Below are 22,380 nucleotides of genomic sequence, written 5' to 3' on the forward strand. Positions count from 1 at the left end.
GTGTCTGTGTGTGTGTGTCTGTGTGTGTGTGTGTGTGTCTGTGTGTGTGTCTGTGTGTGTGTGTGTGTGTGTGTGTCTGTGTGTGTGTGTCTGTGTGTGTGTGTCTGTGTGTGTGTGTGTGTGTCTGTGTGTGTGTCTGTGTGTGTCTGTGTGTGTGTGTGTGTGTGTGTGTGTGTGACAGGATGTTAGCTTAGCCACTCAGCACTGGTTCTGCACAACCTCAGACATGTTTCTGATTTTACTCTGCGTTCAAAAAAAAGTCACCTTTCCCCTGAGCTCATGTTCAACATCACCTCAGATATTAATCTGTTAGCAGTTAGCAGCTCCAGTTGAATGTCCAGCGGAGGCAGTTAAATAAATAAACTGTATTTATAGCATCATTAGTTTTGACTACTTGAGTTTGATTTGTCTTTACTGGTAGTTTTACTGCTGAGCCTTCTCCTTAGTTGGGCGGAGTTCAGTGAAAAGTGATGGGAGGTTTCTGCTTAATGATACAGCAGCTCCCACCTACTATGACCCCTTTTGAAAATCACAGCATGTTTCTATGTTGAGCCACAGTCTATTTTTAAGTTAAACACAAAAATTTTGTGACTTACTGAGTCCTCTGACTCACAGAACCTGCCGGGGCTTTTGACAGGAAGCCTAACTGTAAAAAATTAGCAAAACAACACCATTTACAAGAAAGAGAAACTGTAAAAACAGAAAAAAAACATTGGATTTTCAACTCTCCTACGGGTCTTGAACTACTCATCTGTGACGCTGACAAGTTTAACCGAATCAAAGCCTGAAACTGTGATATCAAAATGTCTTTCTGTCTGCATTATCGTTCCCTTTTCATATCATCTGTTTGGTTTGAGAGAGTAAAAACTAACAGAAACCCAAATGGCTGTTGTGCTAAATTATCAAGGAGGACCTCTGCTGATGACTTAATATGCAAACAGTTCAACTCTCATGTAGTTCAGGCTCGTCGCTTTCAAAAATCTGCATTGTTTAAGTACACAGTTAAGATATTTGTGCATTATTATGTTTTTTGCATCAAAAACTCAAAGAAAGTCCTGATTTGCGCAAGTTCTAGCTGAATTTAAAGTGTTGCTTGTTCACGAAATCATGTTTTTGTTTTTTTTTTCACTGTCTGAGACACCAAAATCTGGTTTTTATCCAACATCACTAGTTGCATGTTAGTAAATCAAGGTTTTTATGTCTTCTTTGATTGTTTATTTTGAGTTTTTAGTGCTAAATAATTAACTTAGTGCATTATTTTGCTTAGAAAAGGCTACAATGAGAGAAAAATCCAAAAACGTCTTTTTTTTCACGTTTTGCTGCATAAATCATCCTCAGTTTCATCCCATTGTCTTTCCCAACAACTGTTTTGTCCCTTTTAATGTTTTTTTTTTTAACATCAAAAATTCTCTGTTGGCTGTTTTTGGGCCTCAGTAGATTAGAAATAAGAGCAACAAGGTGTTTCTGATGCATAAGCAATCACCTATTTTAGAAATATCTCAACTTTTAACTGACAAATTCCAAACACACATGGAAGAGAAAATGAATCTTCACAGATAGAACTTTATGTACATGTTTTTTTGTTAGTTTTTGTTTTTTAAATATATAGTTAACTATACATTTAAAGCCAGATCATATTTATTCCTGTAGTGTGAGTTTTTGTGGGTTCGGGAGAGCTGATCCGAAGTATTTTTCCTCAGTAAAGAATTCCCCATAAATAAACTCTTTGCACAGGTTCTGTCAAAAACTAAAAATTCTTCACTCCTCTGCACAACTATTGATTCATCTGTGGCCAAATCTCAGTTTAAAAGTGCAATATTTAATCAAAATTGCTTTTTTCTACATGTGTCATTTAGAAATTTGCTATAAAATAAACAATTTACTCTAACCAGATTCTGTGAAAAACAAAAAATTCTGTGCTCCCAATGCGCATATAAAAAATCCTGAGTGATTCATCTACAACCAACAGTGACTTGACAAAAATTCAGTTACTGTTAGGATGAACTGCAGGCAGCATTTACACAGAGCAGAGAGGAGACAAGCATGAAAACTAATTTAAAATGTAAACATATGTAGAGTCACATTTTTTTCCAGTAATAATAACACCTGAGGACACTTTCAAAAATGCTGTAAAGGTTGATACCATTGTTATTATCTTTTTAAAGAAATAAATAATAAAGAAATCTTTTTTTTAATAATTGTTAATGGCGTTATAACTGTATCCTTCTATACAAAAGACATATGAAAGTTCTCTGTACTTTTCTACATGTCTCGTTTTAAAATTTGTGAAAAAAATAAATGTTGTTAGTAAACAGATTCTGTAAAAAACAAACAATTCTGCACTTCTTATTGCAACCGTGAAGCCATTATTGACTCAGCTGTGATACATAGTAGCATGACAAAAATTCTGAAAATTTTTGGTTGAACTGCAGCAGTTTAAAAAAAAAAAAAAACGGATAGGAGACACGTATAAACAGGAATTAAGGTGATAATTAGCTAAATATCTGTAGTATGTGGAGCCACCATTTTATTTTTCAGTGTTAATGACACCTGTTGGAACTTGGCAAAATGTTGACCCTGTTGATTCCAGGTGTTTTTTAAATTTATGTAAACAAAAAAAAAATTAAGAAATTTAATTTTCATTTTGTCTTGTTTTGTCATTTATGGCATTCTAACTGTGTCATACTACACATTAGACATTTTTTTGTTATCTTTCCATTTAGTCATGGTTGTTCTGTTTCCATAGAGGTGCAGGACTTTATATTACAGTGAAAATTGAACCTACAGTGATTAAAAATGTGACAGGAATATATAACAAACAGAAAGTTCTTAGAGTTTGGAGGCTTAAAAATACAATAACTCCATGTTTTTCCCACAGAATGTTGGAAAATCACTTTGTTATGGTGATGAATAAATATAAATAAAGTAATAATGTGAAAGGAGGAAAAAATACACTGCTTGGGTTCAGAGGTTAAGATTAATTAAACTCAGCTGCTGACTTTGGGTTGGAATGTCTTTTTAAATCTTCAAATAAAACAGATTTATCAGTGATTTTTGTTTTTAATTTTCACTATTTAAAGTCAGCCAGTCTTCATATCTCTTTAATTGCAACACTTTTTTTAACCTAGTGGAGAGAAACTGTTGGGAGTGAAAAAGTCTTTTGCAGAACTACTTTCTTGGCCATCAGTCATGTGTTTTTTGAGCATTTTGTTGATGAGAAAACACTGATTTTCATTCACTTTATGCTTCATAGTGGCTACCTGGAGACACATGGAGGCTTTTATCACCAAAACGTGATAATTTCCTTTTGAAAACGGCCTTTAAGGTGACTCAGCACATACTTGGAAATGCTTCAGTCACATATTTTAGTCATGAAGCATCTAAATAAGTTCAACTGCTGCGTTTATTCATGTTTGGGGAAAGAACCGGTTTGTGTTATCAGGCCGAATATGTGTGTTGTGATTATAAATCCTGCATGTGGGTGAGCAGCAAGTCTGATGAGGTCGTGGAGTTTAGGAGTTTTTTTTTTGTTTTCATGGCTATTTGTAAACTGAAACATATGTGAGCCATATTCAGTGTTTGTGTGTTTCTTCAAAGGATGCACGGCCTTTAATCCCTCATATCTCCGTCCCTCCTTCTCCCTTCGTCCGTCAAAGGAGCCTTTGTGAGCTCTTTGCTAATATTAGTCTGTGAGTCAGGGACGGAGGCAGAAGTTGTGCGGTGCATTTTAAATTTCAACACTCGGGCCTGTTTCCGGAAGTCTTTTCTTGCTCAGAGCTGCTTCGAATCTTGCACCCAGTGAACCTCGAATTTAACAGCACTTGGGTTAATTTTTTTGCAGTATTTCTGGTGTATTTCGAGGTGGTTAAAATGCAGGGAGGGGTTTTTCCGCCACAGTCTCCCCCCACCTCCTCTTAAAAAAGCTCCCATCTGCTGCTCTGCATTCGGTCATTTCGTCAGGAAATGAGTCGACGTGTCGATCCGCTGCATCCTGAGTAGAAGCGTGAAAGCAGCCAGGTCATATTCCAAGAAACTTGACCGCAGATTAATGTGCGACTCTCAGTATGATAATCAGCCGCCCTTTAAAGTTCACCGTGAACCGGCAACATTTGTGTTAAAATGCAGGTTGTATGTGCAGTAAATGTGGATCTAAATCTGCCTCTAGCTTTTGCAGAGATGTTCTCTTCTGTAATTTGTCGTATTTACTCGAAGCCAGGTTGTTTAGTTTGCCTAAATATGACTTGAAACAGCCTGTATTTTGAGTTAAATTTTACTTTTCTTTATATATTGTGTTCTTTGAGGGCATTGAGGAAGCAAATCGGAAACATTAGGCTCTGCTGATGTGTGATTTATCTTAATTTTGACATTTAAAAGAAGATCTTTATGTATGAAAATAAATATTTACTCAACTACAATCCTTCATGACCCAGTTCAATTCCTGGAAGTTGCTCCAAACTGTCACCGCTATAATTTTCTTGCTGCTGTTTTCATTACTGCAAAGAGATTTTTTTTTTTATGTAATCTATAATCCATGACACACATTTTAACATGATTAGGGTCAATGTTATATTTTTCACAGGTACGCAATGGTTCGCTACGGTCTTCGTGATGTAAATTTCATCATCTACCCAAGCCCACGAGAATCTGAAAAGGCGCTTCATTGACGTCTTCGTTTACCCCAAGATTTGTACCTGTAAGGCACCTACATTAAACATACCGTAGGTGCACATGCTCTGCAGTAGCTTTAGTTCATCTAATTTATTTGTTTAGTTTTTTGCAGGGACGCTGCACAATTAAAAATAACTGCACCAGAGTTTATTACTTATTTGTAAAATCAGTTAGAGTAACACTTCAGGACCACTGCGTCTGCTTTTAGCCTTTCTATTTTACAAGTCGTTGCGTAATTTGTTTTGTAATATTGTGTGATTTGTCTGTTTTTGTTGTTCGTCTCGTTTGTTTGCCGCCTCAGAATCAGTTCTCAACTAACTTACCTGGTTAAATAAAAGTTACAGAAACAGAAGAGATAGCAGTTAGCTAGCAAGCTAGCAGCTAATCTGCATCTGTTGTCCCTGGGCAGGTACAGAACAATAAATACAGAACATAAAACAATACAAAACTTAAAAGTCCATCAGTGTGAGATACTAAATTAAATCTGTAAATTAAAAGGAAGATGGTCATCGGTGGTGAATATTTTTTGGTGGCTTCAGCTAAACCTTAAGGCTGCTTTAAAACGCTGCAAATGGAGTGGATCCACAGGTTTGACTCCTGTAACTGTAAACCAGGTTGTTTTGCAGTATGATGGCTGGGGAAAAAGAAGAGTTTGTACAAAGACCTTTGAAGGGCCAAGTAATGGATTTCCATTTGTAGAATACATACACTACCGTTCAAAAGTTTGGGGTCACTTAGAAATGTCCTTATTTTTGAAAAAAAGGGCATTTTTTTTCAATGAAGATAACATTAAATGACATTGTTAATGTGGTAAATGACTATTCTAGCTGGAAATTATAATTGAATATCTCCATAGGGGTACAGATGCTCATTTCCAGCAACCATTACTCCTGTTGTCTAATAGTACATTGTGTTAGCTGATGGTGTTGAAAGGCTAATTGATGATTAGAAAACCCTTGTGCAATTATGTTAGCACATGAATAAAAGTGTGAGTTTTCATGGAAAACATGAAATTGCCTTGGTAACCCCAAACTTTCGACTGGTAGTGTATATAGATATCAAACTTGTGTGCATGTATGTACCAGAGTCCTGACTGGAAACTTGGATATTCATGTTTCCACGTCCTCATGTGCAGATTGACTTTGAAAGCAGACTTGCACGTGGTTCTGTTCTCACTGCTTCAATCTGCTGCACAGACGTCGTTTTGGTCTTCCTTCTTATGGAACACAGAAAAACACACCAGGCGTTTTTTTACAGGATACAGCAGCTGCTTACAGACTGAATCGTAACACTGATCTATTCACGGCGTCAGTGAATATTTCTGGTGTGTCGAGCACATTAGTCGGACGTAGCACAGGATTTCTGGAGAATTTCTGAAGTCTGCTGTTGACTCCCTCCTTTAGAACTCTTTTAGTGATGAGTCATAAACGTGCTGATTATGGAGAATCTCTTCCAGTAGTCTCTGCTCACAGCAAGCATTTTGTCAAGCACCATTTTCAGGAAACAGATTCTTTAAAAAACTAAAAATGTGGGGACTTTTGGACTGATCTGCAGGCTGTGTTTACATGTGATACGAAGAGCCTTCATCAATCCCACAGTGGGAAAATCTGCATTGTTACATTTACAAAATGTCAGTAGGAGACTAAACATAAACTAAAAATATACATAAGTACTCGTTCAGATTGTCCAAATTCCTCTAGATGTGGGATTAACAATAATGCACAAATCAGTGGCATTGCACAGGTTCTTTCATGAGTAGAAGTACTGATAGAGAAGTATTAATTCTGCACAGATTTGTCTGTAAGTAGAAAAATACTGATATTGCACAGATTCAAGTGTATATAGAAAAATTGTCAAATTGTTCTACTTTGGTAGAACAGGAGATAGAACACAGTATGGAAGCAAATTAAAATAGCAAAATGTCTATAATGTTTAGAGTCACCATTTGTTTCCAGTGTTGATTCCAGGTTTTCCCCATTTTTATGTAATAAATAATCAACTTTTTTCCTTCTTGTGTGATTTATGGCTTTACAACTGTCTCATGCAATGCAATAGGCATTTCAGTTTTCTCTCTACTTCCAGTCATGGTTATTCTGATTCTATAGAGGTGCAGTACTTTATATTGCTGTAAAAAAAATGAGCCCACAGTGAGTAAAAATGCACAGAAACTGCTTGAGTTCAGAGGATTAAGGTTGTTTGATATAATTAAGGTCGACTGCTGAATTTGATTTCGTGTAAAATGGCAATCATTTCAGTTTTTAATTTTTGCACTTCAAACTCAGTCTTTCGTGTCTCTAACTTTAAATCCGGTATTTTGTAACCGGGTAGAGGTTAAAAAATACATTGTGGCTGTTCTCTGCTGTATTTTAAGATCAGTGCGACTGGTTTGTAACACCGATAGTTCCACATACATGAAGCTGCAACTCAAATGTTAGCGTCCTGTAGGATCATGACACCAAAATGCACCAGTGACTGCATGTTAAATTAATTTATAGTGTTACATGTTGATCTCAAAACTGTCAGAAATCAGATCTCCCCTCCCTTTAGTCAATGATTTCTTTGTATATTTTGAAGTCTACACTCTTGACCTCTTTTGTTCTAGTTTAGATTCTTCACTGACTGAAATATGATCACAGAATGTATGAAGTTTCCATGAACTCCAGCTTCCTCTTAGCGCTGCGTCTTGAGTAATCTGCTTTAGACATCGTATACATTCAGTCTCCATTAGAAGTGCTGCAGCTTCCTGCTCTGATACCGAGCCATGTGTTCTGTACATGCTGTACATGTTTGGCTCTCGGTCAGCGTTTAAGCTTATTTTGGGATTTTTTTTTCCATCCTGGCCCATATTGGGAAATTAGTGACGGTCTCATAAAACATAAAAATAAACTGCTTATCTCTAACAAGCTACACATGAACAATCATTTTGAACATTCTGTGTTAGTTTTAGGCGTTTACATTGCTAATGTTTACAATATTTGCAACCCATCCATTCACAGTTTCTCTTTTAAGTTGTTTTAACAAAGCAGGAACTTCACTTTATTCCGGATCAGTGTCAAAATCTAAACATCAGTTTACAGTGTGAGATACTGAGGGTGACATTAGATGATCAGAGAGAGGAAAGCTGGTGGAGGAGAATGTCAAGACGGCAAGAAAGGAGGAAGAAGGAGAGGCACTAAACAAATGTAATGCGAGGGCTGCTGCTGAATGAGAAGGAGGTGGATGTCAGGACGTCGCAGCGATGTGGAGGTATCATCATCGCCCTGGCAGCCGGATGGTTGCGGTGTTGGCGGCGCATGGTGATTTCCTGTTTGTCAGCAGCATGCAGGAAGTGAGAGGCCTCTAGAGGACCGTCGAACCGTTTGACTTACAATGAAGCGAGACGTCGAGCTGTGGGAGAGTATTTATGTGAGCTGAAGCAGGTTGATTTCTGTGTGAACCTGATTATAGACCTGCACTTCTTTTCTGGTAGTCTGGCAGCATCTAAACACATCGTCTACATGTCTGAATGGTCACTTTGATGTAAAAGTTGTGCGGCCAGGTCAGATACAGAAACTTCCACTTTCAACGCTGCTCGAGTCTGACCTGCACCTTCACATTAACGGACAGACATGCACATTAAACTGTGATTAGTAGATGGATTTGTGCACAATTCCGCACTGATATTCATCCAAAAACACCACACAGAGAGTTTTTCCTTTGAGTTTATTAAATATCAGACGGCAGAAGAATCTACATGAACGTCCCCACATATGGAACAGCAGTGATATCTAAATTATTTATAGTCATTAATTACCCTGATATGGAGATTAGTCGAGGTCAGAATCTAACATGAGGTCACACTGAGCCGACACACAGTTGCTGTTTAGTTTGCTGCTTTCAGCTGTTTAGGACTATTTCCTCTGCATTTATTAAATAACTGAAGCATCAGACAGCAGCAGAATCAATATGAGCATCTCCAAAGTGAGGAAATTGTGCTCATTACACTCAACAGCACAGCTAACCTTATTAATTGCTTGTAACTATAAATTACCCCAACATGGAGACAGGATTAGTCCAGTTTAGAACAGAAAGTCTAACAGAAAGTCACACGTCATACTTTTCGTCGCATCAGACAAATGAGTTGTTATACAGTCGCAGTTTAGTTTGTTGCTTCCAGCTGTTTAGGACTATTTCCTTTGAGATTATTAAATACCTGCAGCATCAGACGTCAACATAAGAATCCACGAGCTTCTCTAAACACAAGAGCTGCATATATTTACACAAATGAAACAACAGTACTGCTGACTTCATAAATAACTTGTAATTGTAAATTGTCCCCAAAATTTAGACAGGATATAACAGTGAGTCACACTGTATAGTTTTTATTCACATTAGATATGTGAGCTACCACATGGAGTCACAGTTTACTTTGTTACTTCCAGCTGTTTGTAGGAGACTTTCCTCTTTAATAAATGCCAGCAGCGTTAAAGAGCAACAGGGTTCATATTAGGGTATCTTAGGTGAGAAAGTTGTCACATTTACACTACCGTCCAAAAATTTGGGGTCGCCCAATCCTGTTTTCAATGAAAACTCATTCATGTGCTAACATAATTGCTCCAGGGTTTTCTAATCATCAATTAGCCTTTCAGCACGATTAGCTAACACAATGTAGCATTAGAACACAGGAGTGATGGTTGCTGGAAATGTTCCTCTGTACCCCTATGGAGATACTCCATTAAAAATCAGCCATTTCCAGCTAGAATAGTCATTTACCACATTAACACTGTCTACACTGTATTTCTGATTAATGTGATGTTATCTTCATTGAAAAAAACAAGGACATTTCTAAGTGAACCTAAACTTTTGAACAGTAGTGTACACACAGAGCAGCAGCAGTAACTTCATTGATTTGTCAGAATTGTAGATTATCCAACATGGAGACAGGATTAGTCCGGGTCAGGATCTACTGTATATTGTATAGTTTTATTAATGTCAGACAGTTGTGCTGCTACACAGTCACAGTTTAGTTTGTTGCTTCCAGTTGCTCAGGAGTCTTTCCTCTGAGTCTTCTGAATGAGAGAGTTGTCTCATTTACATACAGAGCAAAAGCAGTTAATTAATTAGCTGTAATTATAAATTATCACCAACGTGGAGGCAGAATGGATCAGAACAGAGAGTCATGCTGGTATTTTCCTATTGGTGAAGTAGTAGTTTCAGAGTCCTCAGTGTTTGGGAACTGGGTTATTAGTTATTAGGACACTTTGCTAAGATAGTATTTAGATTTAGCGCTTTGCTTGTTTATTGCATGTATTATGTATCACTTGATGTACTGTTTGATCTCATGTGAATGACAAATATACCACAGCTGTCGACCACTGTGGTGTCTGAATGAAGCCATGAGAAACACTCACAGGAAAGTGATGTCTGAATGACAGAATGCCGTTACTTTAACAGATTGATGAAGCTGCAATGTCACATTTCACATGTCTGAAAAGGACTTATGTGAGTGTTTATGTGTGGGAGTCTGTAATATGTAGTTATCTTAGACATTTAACTCCTCTTGAATCTACAGTCTTTGATCTTAAATGAGTTATTTTACTGTTGTTATTGATAAAACATTAAATTTAGCCTGGAGATGTTAGCACATTCCTGCATTTGTAGCTATTGTCCTACCCAAATTGATTTACAGAACTCTGATGGACAGATTAGAGTTGCTTGTTTTCAGAAATGACAAAGTATTTGGCTTTTACTGTAAGAATGGCATCACTGATGTACAGATGAGTGACAAATTAGAGGAAAAACCTGAAGCTATAATCCTACAATGAGGGGATGTGGTGACTCTGTGCTGTATGGAGGGATTTTGTTGGTATCATTTGGATCCACTTCAAAGAACGAGCCACTGCAAGCCAATACAGAATTGTTCTCCTAACCCTGCAATAAGTTGTATTCTGCAGAAAAATGTGCACTGTCTTTAAATATTTCTCCTCACTCTATTGTCTTGAAAAGAAAGATAATAAAAATTGTTGATACTTTTGCAAAAATGATTACAGTCACTGGATTGTTCTCGGTTGCTGGTCCAGAATATTTTTTAATCAGAAATATTTTGAGCACTCCAGCTTCAGTACTTTCAAGAAGTTTCAATTCTCAGTGACTTATTCACGTAATGGAAATCCAGCATCTGTCCTGCTCAACATATTACACTCCATCATTGAGTAATGGTGAAAAATTAGCGTCTGTCCGTGTGAAATAAACCATATTTTAGCATCATATTTTAGGGAACTAAACACTGAAGTTGCTCTTTAATGAAGCATTCAGCTAATTTGTATGTATCGCTCGTTATCCCTCACATATTCTGAGTATTTAAATCTTTTACTTTCAGTTCCCCCATGAGTTCTCTACCTGGTAAAAACATCTTGCAAGAATCAAATAATTTGGGAGGAATTTGGGAGAGGTTCGCTGTTTTTTGCCAAATCCTTGAAATGTCCTGCTAAAGATGATATAATTGGAAGAGAGGTTGCCAATTTTATCAGTTACTGCAGTTTTCCAGTTCAGAACCACTTTTATGAGAAAAAAGAGCCAAAATAAAACCACAGTCTGAACTGATGGAAAGACGAGGACTTCAGTTATTAAGTTACTGAAGCCTGAAGTTGTGTCTGTCTGACTGCTGATGGCAGTTTGCTGTTTCTGGAGTTTTGATTGGCTGTGCAGGATGAAACCAGGCTGGAGCTGAGGTGTGGTGAACAAGAAAGACTGAAATCACTGTTAAACTGTCTCTGTTCAGGCTCTAAAGTGGTGCATTTTTAGAAAATCCTTCACTGGGCTGGGTTCAAATGAGAGGCTGTGCAACTGACTGACCTGTGAACGTAGGTTTGGGAAGTGTGTGAAGTCATTGTCACCAAGCTGGTCTTGATAAAGAGAGAGTTTCTCCATGAATGCAGAAACATCATTCACCAAGGCAGGCAGCAATTTGTTGTTTCCCTGGAGCTTCAAATTTAGGGAGTTCAGGTGCTTGGTTGTGTCAGCCAGAAAAGCTGCTTCCAGTGCAAACTTCTCATCGTTGACATGATACAGATCGGCAAGCTTTCTATGTGCAATAATCGAATCACCAGCAGTAAATCCACAAACTTCTCCAGTACAAGCCTCTGCTCAGCCATCGCACTTCAGCGTGCAGCATCAGATCTTGATATTATGTGTCATATTCTTCAACCAAGGTGCGGAACTGTCTGTGTTTAAGAGCATCGCCTCTAATGTAGTTAGCAACTTTCACCATCTTACCCATCGTTGTTTTCAGTTCACCACCTTTGAGTTTGCAGCAGAGCTGTTCTTGTTGAAGAATACAATGGTAGGCAAAAAAATTCGGGAAATGCGTCTTCTTTTCTCATTAATGCAACAAGTCCTCTTTCTTTTCCAACCATCGACGGTGCACCATCGGTGGTAACTGACACCAATTTCCCCAAATCAATCTCTCTCCCTGGTCCCTGGAAAAAGTCCATGAGTGCCAAACAAATGTCCTCTCCTCTTGTTTGGCCAGTTAGTGGCAAAAGAGCAAACATTTCCTCCATGAATGCGTCGCCATTAAAAAACCGAACCCATATCATAAGTTGCACCGTATCCGACACATCAGTGGACTCGTCTATGGCCAGGCTAAAGTGCTGCGTTTTCTTAAGATCGTCGATCAATTTTATGAACAAATCATCCAAAATGTTTTCCACATGCCCGCTGAGGGTTGAATCTAAAAGCTGCAGTTTGGATATCTGTCGGGTGATCTCAACTTTGTTCTTAAACCTGGCAAAAAGGGGTCACTGCAGTCCAGAAAACACTTTTTTTTTATCAGCTCTCCCTCAGTGAAAGGCCATTCCACACTCTTTTGAATGATGCCTCCGTGATTCTGTCACTTTCTTTACAGCTGAATCCCAAAACAGTTTGTTGACCACGAAGATTTCCAATGAGACCGCATATTCTGTCTTTTCTTATATTACTGCCTGGTGGAAAGTCAACTTTGAAGTCTTTGTGACAGCTGTCATGGTGGCGCTGGAGAGACACTCGTTTTGGAATGGACTGTTTCTGGCAAAGAAGGCACACTGGCTTGTTATTTACCTCCACAAAAGCAAATTCTTCCTCCCGTGACTGTTGAAATGGAGAAGCTCTCCAATCTTGTTGTACACTATATAATGACAATGAAGCACATTCTATTGTATTCTATTCTGTTCTGCTGTAATTCTTAACAAAACGAGTTATTCAAGTCATGCAGGGAAAATGTGTGTATTTATACAAAATAGTGCATGTCACTATTTTCTATTTTTTATTCACTAAATAACAGTGTGAGAATCCCTGCTAGTCAAAACTGGTTGATAAATGTCCATTTTAGTGCATTCAGTCAAACAATTTTTGACTAAAATAGTAAAGTTGAGATTGTGCTACTTTTAGAGCTGCTTTAAGTGTCCGGTTTATCGGAACATCTTTCACTCTGAGCCTCTTTGTGTTGCCATTCTCTCTTATTAATTCTCTGTGTGATGTTTCCTCCAGGGTGCAGTCCAGTGCAGATAGAGTGAAGAGGAGAGTGGAAGATGCCAGCCCCGCCTCCCCCACCACCCCCAGGGCCTCCCCCGCCTCCCACATTTGCTGCTGTAAGTCATTCAGAGACTGCTCAGCAGAGACATCTAGTGGATAAACCAACATAGTTTCTGTCACGGTCTGTGAGGATCTTCTACCTGCTCTGTCATCACAATATTATGGTTTGACTCTGAATTACAAGACATTTTAGGCATTTTATTTGGCTCCTCTCACATTTTTCCTCATTTTTCACTACAATATAAAGTCCTGAACCTCTATAGAAACAACACAACCATCATGGCACAGTTATAAACACTGACCAACCCAACACTGCAAAAAAGAATGATGCCTTGACATACTGTATGTATTTTACTGTTTTCATGTCTAACCCTTTAAGACCTACCATTGTACAAGTCTGCCAGGACATATTCTTACATTTTTATATGCTGTAGTGCAATTTTTTAGAGTATTTTCTTTTCTTTACATTTGCTTTATATCAGTATAACTCTTATATCCCAAGTTTTAATAATATGTATTGACTTATGTCTTAACTGCTACAATAAATTGCTTAAAAGTGCAATAAACTTAAAAAAAATTTAAATCATTTAGTTTTTTTCACATATATTTCAAAATACAGAAATTGCATAGCTGTATCCCTCATATTTGTACATGTAAAAAGTTGCACCATATCCCAAGGTCTCATTTACAAAGATTTTTGTTCGGTGCGCTTTACAAGAATTGTGTATTTTTACAAACCCATCACTGCAACGAAAAGGCGCTCTGAGACACGGTGAATGTGTGAAATGTTACCCCAGATTTTATATGAAAAAGAATGATCGATCTATCTTATCGGGTTTCAAATCTACCACCAATCAAAAATGAATATGCAATCATAGCGCTGGCAGTACGCTGGGCTTTATGGGCTTAATTTGTTTTTGCACTTGTCTCCTCTCTGCTTCATGTAAACACAACCTGCAGTTCAACTGAAAAGTTAAACATTTTTTGTCACGTTACTGTCTGTCACATCTAAGTCCTGCTTGACTTGACATTTGCACCAAAGAGTGCAGAATTTTTATTTTATTTTTTTACAGAAGGTATTTAGAGCAAACTCTTTATTTCTGGTCAATTTATAAGTAATTTTAATGAAATATCATGATTTTAAGGTTACATTTGATTAAGTTTCCCAACTGAACCACACATGATTAGTTCAAAACTGTTGGAAGTTTTTAAAAAATCCAGTGATTCTTTCTGTTTTTACAGTTTCTGTCTGATAAATGTTGTAATCTTGGCATTTTTAAAGATAACGCAAATTTTTTAAATCCACCTGCATGTTTTTGGGTTCAGAGGGTTGAGCATGAAAGCAGTGTACTTCAAGGAATTTTCAGTTGTGTAAGTCAGAAAAGGCTGTGATTGAAAATAGAAAGCAGCTGTGATTTTAAAAGGGGTCACAGTAGGTGGGAGGCGGTTTATCATTAAAGACAAACCCCCCATCACTTTATACTAAACTCAATCAGTGAGAAGCACCAGCAGTAAAACTAGCAGAATAGATAAATCAAAAACACACTTTAACACTGCAACACGCACTGATGCAAAAATACATCTGCTTTATTGTTTTTTTATTTATTTTTTTATCCCTAAAATTTATTGGATTTGCTGCACCTGCTGTTTATTTGACTTTAACACTTCTTATTTGTCTTCCCCATCTAAATTCCTCATATGTGAAAACCTCCTTTGCCGTTAAAGTGATTCTAATTCTGGTATTTGTTTCAGGCTAACACCGAGAAGCCAAGTCTAAACCGCTCAGAGCAGCAGGGAAGAAACGCTCTGTTGTCTGATATTTGTAAAGGCGCCCGACTAAAGAAAGCTGTTACAAATGACCGCAGTGGGCCAGTGTTGGACAGTAAGTCGATAACTCTACGGTGGCGAAAGGGATCAACATAAGAGCAGCAATAAAGTTTAAAAATCTAAATGTGTGGATAGATGGTTGAAAAACTAAGATGAACCAGTGATTAATGTTAGATTTGTTTTGCTTTTTGTCTCAGAGCCTAAAGGAGGTGGTGGAGGAGGAGGTGGAGGAGGTGGAGGTGGTGGTGGTGGAGGTGGAGGTGGTGGAGGAGGAGGTTTTGGCGGCGGCTCTCCTGCTGGTTTAGGAGGCCTGTTTGCAGGAGGGATGCCAAAACTGAGGTCTGCAGCCAACAGAGACTCCAATGGTAAATAAATTATAATAATAACTAGAGTGTGACAGTGGAGGTTAATATCTCCGTCTGTAGTTATACATAAGTTATAATTCATATAAGTATGTTTTATTTAGAAAAGCCAGCATGTTTCACAAACCCTCATCAGTACCGTTCAACATCTTTGAGCTTGTACTTTGAAAGTCTATCAATCAGCCAATCAACTGTGAGTCATCGGTTCGTTGCAGTGAGCAGAGCAGACTGAGGACTAGACCCTCGAACAAACAGTCACAGCTCAAAAACTATAAATCGTGTCGAAAAAAATCTTTCACCATGTGAAGTAGACTCTTGTTTTGAACAAGTTGACGTATTTTCATGTCCATATGGGTTATTATATAGATTTGGTGGCAGGTTAAAAAGACTCACTGTCGTTGATTTTCACACATAATTTTGGAGCTGAATGGAGAGATTTGGTTGGTGTACTCTGTGTTCCGAGGTGATTTAAGAAAAAACATAAGTCCTTCAGCAATGAGACTCACACTGGGTGAAAGAGGAGAAAAATGACAACATTTGTACGTATAAATTGTTCACGTAGAGTAGAAGTTGTGAGAAAGAGACAAGGTTAACAAAAAAATGTATACGGTCAAAATATAACTGAACTTTATAAATCATAAAAACTTTAACTGTGATCATGTAAAAACCATAAAAGATATCAAAACAAGATATAAAGGATTAACATGTAAAGCCTTGTGATCATTTTAAACTTTACGTCAAGTTTCTACTGGAAAGTATTCCAGAGCTCCGGGGTTCCAAAGATGGCTGAGTTTTGGCAGTTGTTGGGACGGCTTCCCATTCATTTCAATAGGGATTTTTAACGCTGTTTTTTTTTTCTTTTGCAAATTGCTACCAAAAGTCATAACACACCTTTACTGACTGAGCCCCACGTTTTGATATGTAATTTATTTTGGTTTTCTCATAGCTGCGGGATGAGTTAGATGCCGGAAATTGTGTCAAAAGGATCTATAGTAAGAATGAACCCAAGTGATCTTCAGTGTTGATGTGTTGGGACACTTAATTACAACATGTAGTAGGACATCAAGGGTAATTTTTCCTTTTTTCGCCCCAGATTCGGGACCCAGCCGAGGACCCGTCCTCCCTCCAGGCGGTCGCTCCGCTGGCCCCACCCCGTTCGGCGGCGGCCCTAGCGGCCCTCCTAAGTTCCCAGGAGCCCCGGCTGGCGGCCGCGGCGCCGTCCCCGATCTTCCAAAAGGCCGCCCGAATCACTCCTCCAGACAGGACTCTCCAGGAGGAGCCCCTCCACCGGTACCCAACACCCCTCGACCCACCCAGGGCTTCCAGTCCCGTGGGGGTCCCCCTCCGCCGTCGCTGCCCTCTGGACCCAGACCCAGCCCGGCCTGTGCTCCTCCACCACCCAGCTTCCCCCCAAGCAGGCACGGGCCTCTCCCTCCCCCACCAGGAGGCTCCTCGCCGGGGCCTCGACCGGGTTTCTCTGCGCCTCCACCTCCGAACAACAGCAGACCTCCGTTACCGCCGACTCCAGGAGGGAGGCCGCCGCTCCCTGACGACCGGCCGCCGCCTCCGGCCCCCGGTCACCGGCCATCGATGCCCCGCGACATGCCGCCTCCTCCCCCGTCTATCAACTCCAAACCTGCCTCCTCCATGTCCTCCTCATCCTCTCGCTCCCCGGCAGGTGGAGGTGCACCTCCCCTACCGCCGAGCCGACCGGGTCCTCCTCCGATCCCACCGAGTCCGGCTGTAGGAGACGACCACAGCACCCCTCACCTGCCCCAGAGGAACAGCTCACTCAACAGGTACCGGTTCTGTTTCGTCCTGGTTCAGGGTTGATGGGTGAACACAATGCAGGTAGCTGTGTTCAGTTTCCTGTCAGACATGAGAGAACGTCGCGGATCCTCGTATCTGTCACAGTTTGCATAGATTTAAATCTAATAGCTGCTCTGAGGCCGAGCTCACACATCATGCAAACGTCTTCATGTCGCTTCCTGATGGCAAGTACAGTCACGTTTTGGAAGTTTATGCTGATTCCTATTACGTCTGACTTTGATGTTACACAACTGCCTATTTATAACTATCTGGACTTCAAACTGTTTTGTTTTTTTGTTTGTTTGTTTTTGCATTTTTTTCTCACTGGTGTCACATTTTTACCCACCGTGGGCTAATTTTTCACTCCAGTAAAAAGCCCTGAACATCTGTGGAAACAGGACAACCATGACTACAAGTGCAGAGATTTTTTTTGTGCGCACTATTGCGCAGTTAGAATACCATCAATCATAGAAAAAATTTTAAAAATTGGAATATCTTCAATTATTAATTTTACAAAAAATTACAACGCTTGGAATCAACATGTGTAACATTTTTGCAAGTTCCCACAAATGTGACATAATATATATATTTTATTACTGACATTTTTGTTTCCATACGTGTCTCCTCTCTGTTCCGTGTAAACACATCCTGCAGTTCAACCAAGAAGTCGTTGAATTTCTAACATAATTATTGTTCTGTGACTGTTGGTTCCAGCTGAGCCTCCAATGGCACCACAGTTGCGCTGAGGAGAGCAATTTTTTTTCAGTTTTTTTGCAGAATCTGGTTAGAGCAAACGTTTTTTGGGGGGGAATTTTTAAATGAGACCTGTAGAATAAACTGATTTAATGAAATATGACAATATGAAGCTTAGCTTTGGTTCATATTTCCAATGAAGGTAAATTCAGTTTATTTTTTTTAGATTTTATTTACATGATAGTGTATTTCAAAAATACAAAAGAACTGTAAAAAAAAAAGGAAAAGAAAAATTTCAGAAATTTGCAGTTTTTATTTATTGATTTGTTTATTCTTCACAAAGTAAAAAAGAAAATACTTCTGAAACTACAAAAAGCATCTTTTTATGTCAGCACTAATTCTTTTATTTTCCACCACAACAAAGGTAAATTCAGTTTATTTATAAAATTGTATTTATATTTTAATGTATATCAAAAATATTGAAACATTTGTAGAAAAAGTAATTAATAAAAAAGGAATTCATTAATAAGTGATTTAGTGAAATATGACAATTTTCAGCTTAGATTTGGTTAATTTTCCCAACTAAATCAGCCATGATATAGTCAAAAGCTGTCAGAAAGTTGAAAATCTTCAGATTCTTTCTGTTTTTATACTTTCTGGCTCTGATAAAAGGTGCAGTTTTTAAATTTTTTTTAATACAAATAGTGTAAAAATGATGCTTATATTAAAACTGTCTGTCTTTGACAGCCACGGTCCAGCACCACCTCACGGCCGGACTGGACCTCTTCCTCCTCCACCCAATGAGAGGCCGCCATCTCTGGGAAGGAACCAGTCATCAGTACGCTCAGGTGGATGAACTTAACTGATCAACTGAAAGCTGAACATATGGATTATTGTGGCAAATGCTCACATCAGGATCTGCTGTATGTTGTGTAGGAATGCTGGATGGAATTGTCAGAAAGGATCAACTTCTTCTTTATTTTTCCCCCCACAGGTCCTCTTCCTCCTCCGCCTCCGTCAGGTCGTAGCATGGGCGGGGGCAGTGTGAGGTCATCGCCAGCTCCTTCTCCTATTGGTCGGCCCAGCCTGGAGCCCCCTCGCGGTGGACCCGGCGGCAGACCTCCTCTTCCTCCCGACAGACCAGGGATCGGAGGAGCTCCTCCTCCTCCTCCACCACCGATGGGCAACGGCTTCCAAAACTCTCACCACAACCAGATGCAAGGTGAGGAATCACCAGGAAGTTCCGGGTTGGTTTGTTGTCGAGCCGAAAAATATGCTAAAGCAAACCGATCACTGAGGAGAATTATGCTGAAGTACATGCATATAGTATTGTATTGTTTACATATGACAATATTGCACAACATGCCAACATTTGCACAAAGAATTTATTTTTTTAACTATTTTTATTTCATTTTATTTTATTTGTTTTTTCAGTTGTGTAAAGTGAACTTGCAATATAAGAATTTCATTACTCAAGGAAACTGTTGTGTTTCTGTTTCTGTATATGGCAGTGAAATTCTTGAATCTTGAATACATTCTGTTTAACCCCCTGAACCACAAGCTTAAAAGCAGCTTATCTTTTAAAAATCGCCAAAATTCCATCATATATTCAAGCTAGAAAGTCAGAAAACAGAAAGATTTGGCAGATTTTTCATGTGTCGTGCTGTTCCTTCATGTATGCATGTAGTCATATTTCATCAGCATCACTTTATTCTACGTGTCTCATTTAAAAAAAATAAATGGTTTGTACTGACCAGATTCTGTTAAAAACTAAAACTTCTAGGTACCCAGATAGCTCACCTGGTTGAGCGGGTGACCCATGAACAGAGGCTGGTCCCTGATGCAGCAGACCTGGGTTCAATTCCCACTAATGGCCTTTTACTGCATGTCTTCCCCCTACTTTCCTGTCTGCTTGTCAACTGCATCTATCTAATAAAGCCAAAAATAAATAAATAAATTCCACGCTTCTCGACTCAAACGTGAAGCCATTAATGACTCGGCTGTGACCAACAAATTCAGTAGTTTTTTAAAATGTATTTAAACTGCAGCTTATTTTACACAGAGCATTTAGGAGGCAGGTCCGGAAACCAATTAGAGATGCAAATAAAGACTTTGACGCTGATTACATCTTAGATATGGCATTTCTTTGTAAAACTGAAAAAGACCATAGAAATAGTTCAAATGTATGGCATAAAACCAGAGGAGGCTAGAAGAACCCTATTGGTCGAATAAATAATAAAATAAAATTTAAAAAAATCACTATAAATTAAAATTTGGCATGGGGATGAATAATTCCAGACTTTACTGTACATTAAAAGATCAGTCAAGATTTCAAACATGAAAAAACAAAACCCTGAAGCATACTAATAAATACTATACAGAATTAGATATCTACAGAATCCACATATACTACATAACTTGGTGATGAGCAGTAGAAACACTATTAGTGGTTTTAGGGGGGAAAATGCATGTGACCAGGGAACAGGAGGTATTTAGAGCAAAACATAAATAAAACCTGTGCAATAAACTAAGGAGAAAGTGATTGGAAGATACATTCAGCATGATGAAATATTGTGGAGAGCAGTGTGACGACATCATACTAGTGATAAAAATGTAAATAGTAAATATATCTGTAGCACGTAGAGTCACTTTTTTTTGTTGGTAACAGCTGTGGGCACTTGGATAAATATTGTAACTTGATTACAGTTTTTTCAATTGTAAAATAGAGAATCAAAAAATTAGACTTTTTTAAAAATGTTTTATGTCATTCTGCACATTAGACTTTTCTCTCTACTTCTAGTCATGGTTGTTCTGTGTCCATGGAAATGCAGGACTTTATACTGCAGTGAAAAATGAACACACAGTGAGAAAAAATGTGATTATAGCCAATAAAACGCCCAGAAACTGCTTGCAGCAACGAAACCTAATGCTTTTTTCAGTCTGAGGGAACTTTTTTAACCTCAGCTGTGACAGAAAAACCCACCGACCTCCGTTTGTGCTGTTTAGAAATCAGTTTGTCATTCGTATTCTGTTGAGTTTCCTGTTTAGTTTAGAGACTAAACCTCAATTTTTCTGCTGCTGACAGATGAGTGGGAGTGTCGCTTCACGTTCCACCCGGTGTCGGACCTCCCTCCACCTGAACCCTACGTTCCCTTCCAGAAGACCTACCCCAGCAAGATCGCCAAGACCGACGGCAAGAGTGAGTCACACGGGCTCCCATACATGAAGCATGTCCTGCTTTAGAGGTCAAATAAAAGTAATACAATTAAGAAATGTAAGAATTTTGACCAAAACACGTGTTGGTCAAGCCATAGTCATTTCTGTTTCTCTCTCTGTGTCCTCCACCTTAATTCAGAGGAAGTCCCAGTTATGCACATCATATGTATTTTTATTTATAACCTTATTCCCTCATAACTCCAGAGCAAATATTAAATCGACTACATGCAGCTCTTAGTTCCTCCAGAAGTCACTAAAACCAACAACTGCTCTAATCCACTTTATTTATAACAGTTTGCTCACAACACCATTGATCCAAAGAGTTTTGTAGCAACACAGACCAGAAAGGAGACAAAACACAATACAGAGGAACAGTGATGGTGGTAATTCTGACAATAAAAATACTATAAAATCCAATAATAATAACAACAATGAACATGAGGACAGTAAAGGTTCAGAAGGCAAACTACTGAGTAAAAGTGCGTTTTAAATAGAACTTAAAATCTAAATATTGGTAGAAAACTCTTTGTTAAATGTGAGATTATTGTCAAATAAATCATTTTATTTACCTTTTTAATAAGGCCAAAGTCACATGGGTGAAGGCGGTTCCTGCAAAACATTATAATGATCTCAAAAAAATTCCACTAAATGTTTTTTATCCTTCTAAATTTTAACTTTTTAAGATGAATTGCAAGTCATCTGTTTTCTTCCCCAAAGCTCAATATTTCTTTCATCTCTAGAACCATATTTCTCCAAAATGCTCTCTTTGTCAGCAGTTACGACTTGTGGTTTCTTGAATCTACTGGAGCCGTTTGTTCTCCAACAATCTGCCGACTAATGTTAAAGGTCGCAGCTTTGATTTAATTCTGTCATGTCGTTAATTTTTCATTTCTTTTTCCACCTGTCTGATCACTTCGCATAATTTTTAATGGTCAGTTTTAATTCTATTTCCGATCTGCTGAAGCCCACAGAAAGACCTTCCAATAATACATTTAGCACTTTGTCTCATTTACGATGCTCTCAAGCTCATTGAATTTAAACTTGAAATTCATTAAAAGTAAAATGAAGTAGTTTTAATGAGGCGCTCTTCATGTTCAGGTTAAAATTCAGACTTTTGACTCATCAGTCCAGCTGTACTGTGACACTCTGCCACCTGCTGGAAGAAAATGTGTTCTTTAAAATTCAGGAAAACACTAATCACATGCTTTCTGTTGCAGTAAGTGCTTCAGCTGCTCTTACAAAAGATGTACTGTGT

At 38.5% G+C, this 22,380-nt stretch overlaps 1 protein-coding gene across 3 annotated transcripts in view; it reads left to right on the plus strand.

Moving 5' to 3' along the window:
* wipf1b (WAS/WASL interacting protein family, member 1b) overlaps positions 1–22,380 on the plus strand; it is a 39,865-nt gene that overhangs the window by 14,250 nt on the left and 3,235 nt on the right. For all 3 annotated transcript variants that reach the window (XM_023286037.3, XM_035955365.2, XM_023286038.3), the window contains 7 exons: positions 13,174–13,274; positions 14,971–15,100; positions 15,243–15,410; positions 16,501–17,206; positions 18,657–18,757; positions 18,904–19,131; positions 20,995–21,108. In XM_023286037.3, the coding sequence (XP_023141805.2) occupies positions 13,215–13,274; positions 14,971–15,100; positions 15,243–15,410; positions 16,501–17,206; positions 18,657–18,757; positions 18,904–19,131; positions 20,995–21,108 (1,507 nt within the window). In that variant the 5' untranslated portion in view covers positions 13,174–13,214. The remainder of the gene's footprint in view (positions 1–13,173; positions 13,275–14,970; positions 15,101–15,242; positions 15,411–16,500; positions 17,207–18,656; positions 18,758–18,903; positions 19,132–20,994; positions 21,109–22,380) is intronic.

The sequence above is a fragment of the Amphiprion ocellaris genome, chromosome 16 (assembly GCF_022539595.1).
Source record: "Amphiprion ocellaris isolate individual 3 ecotype Okinawa chromosome 16, ASM2253959v1, whole genome shotgun sequence".
In the NCBI taxonomy this organism is placed as follows: Eukaryota; Metazoa; Chordata; class Actinopteri; family Pomacentridae; genus Amphiprion; species Amphiprion ocellaris.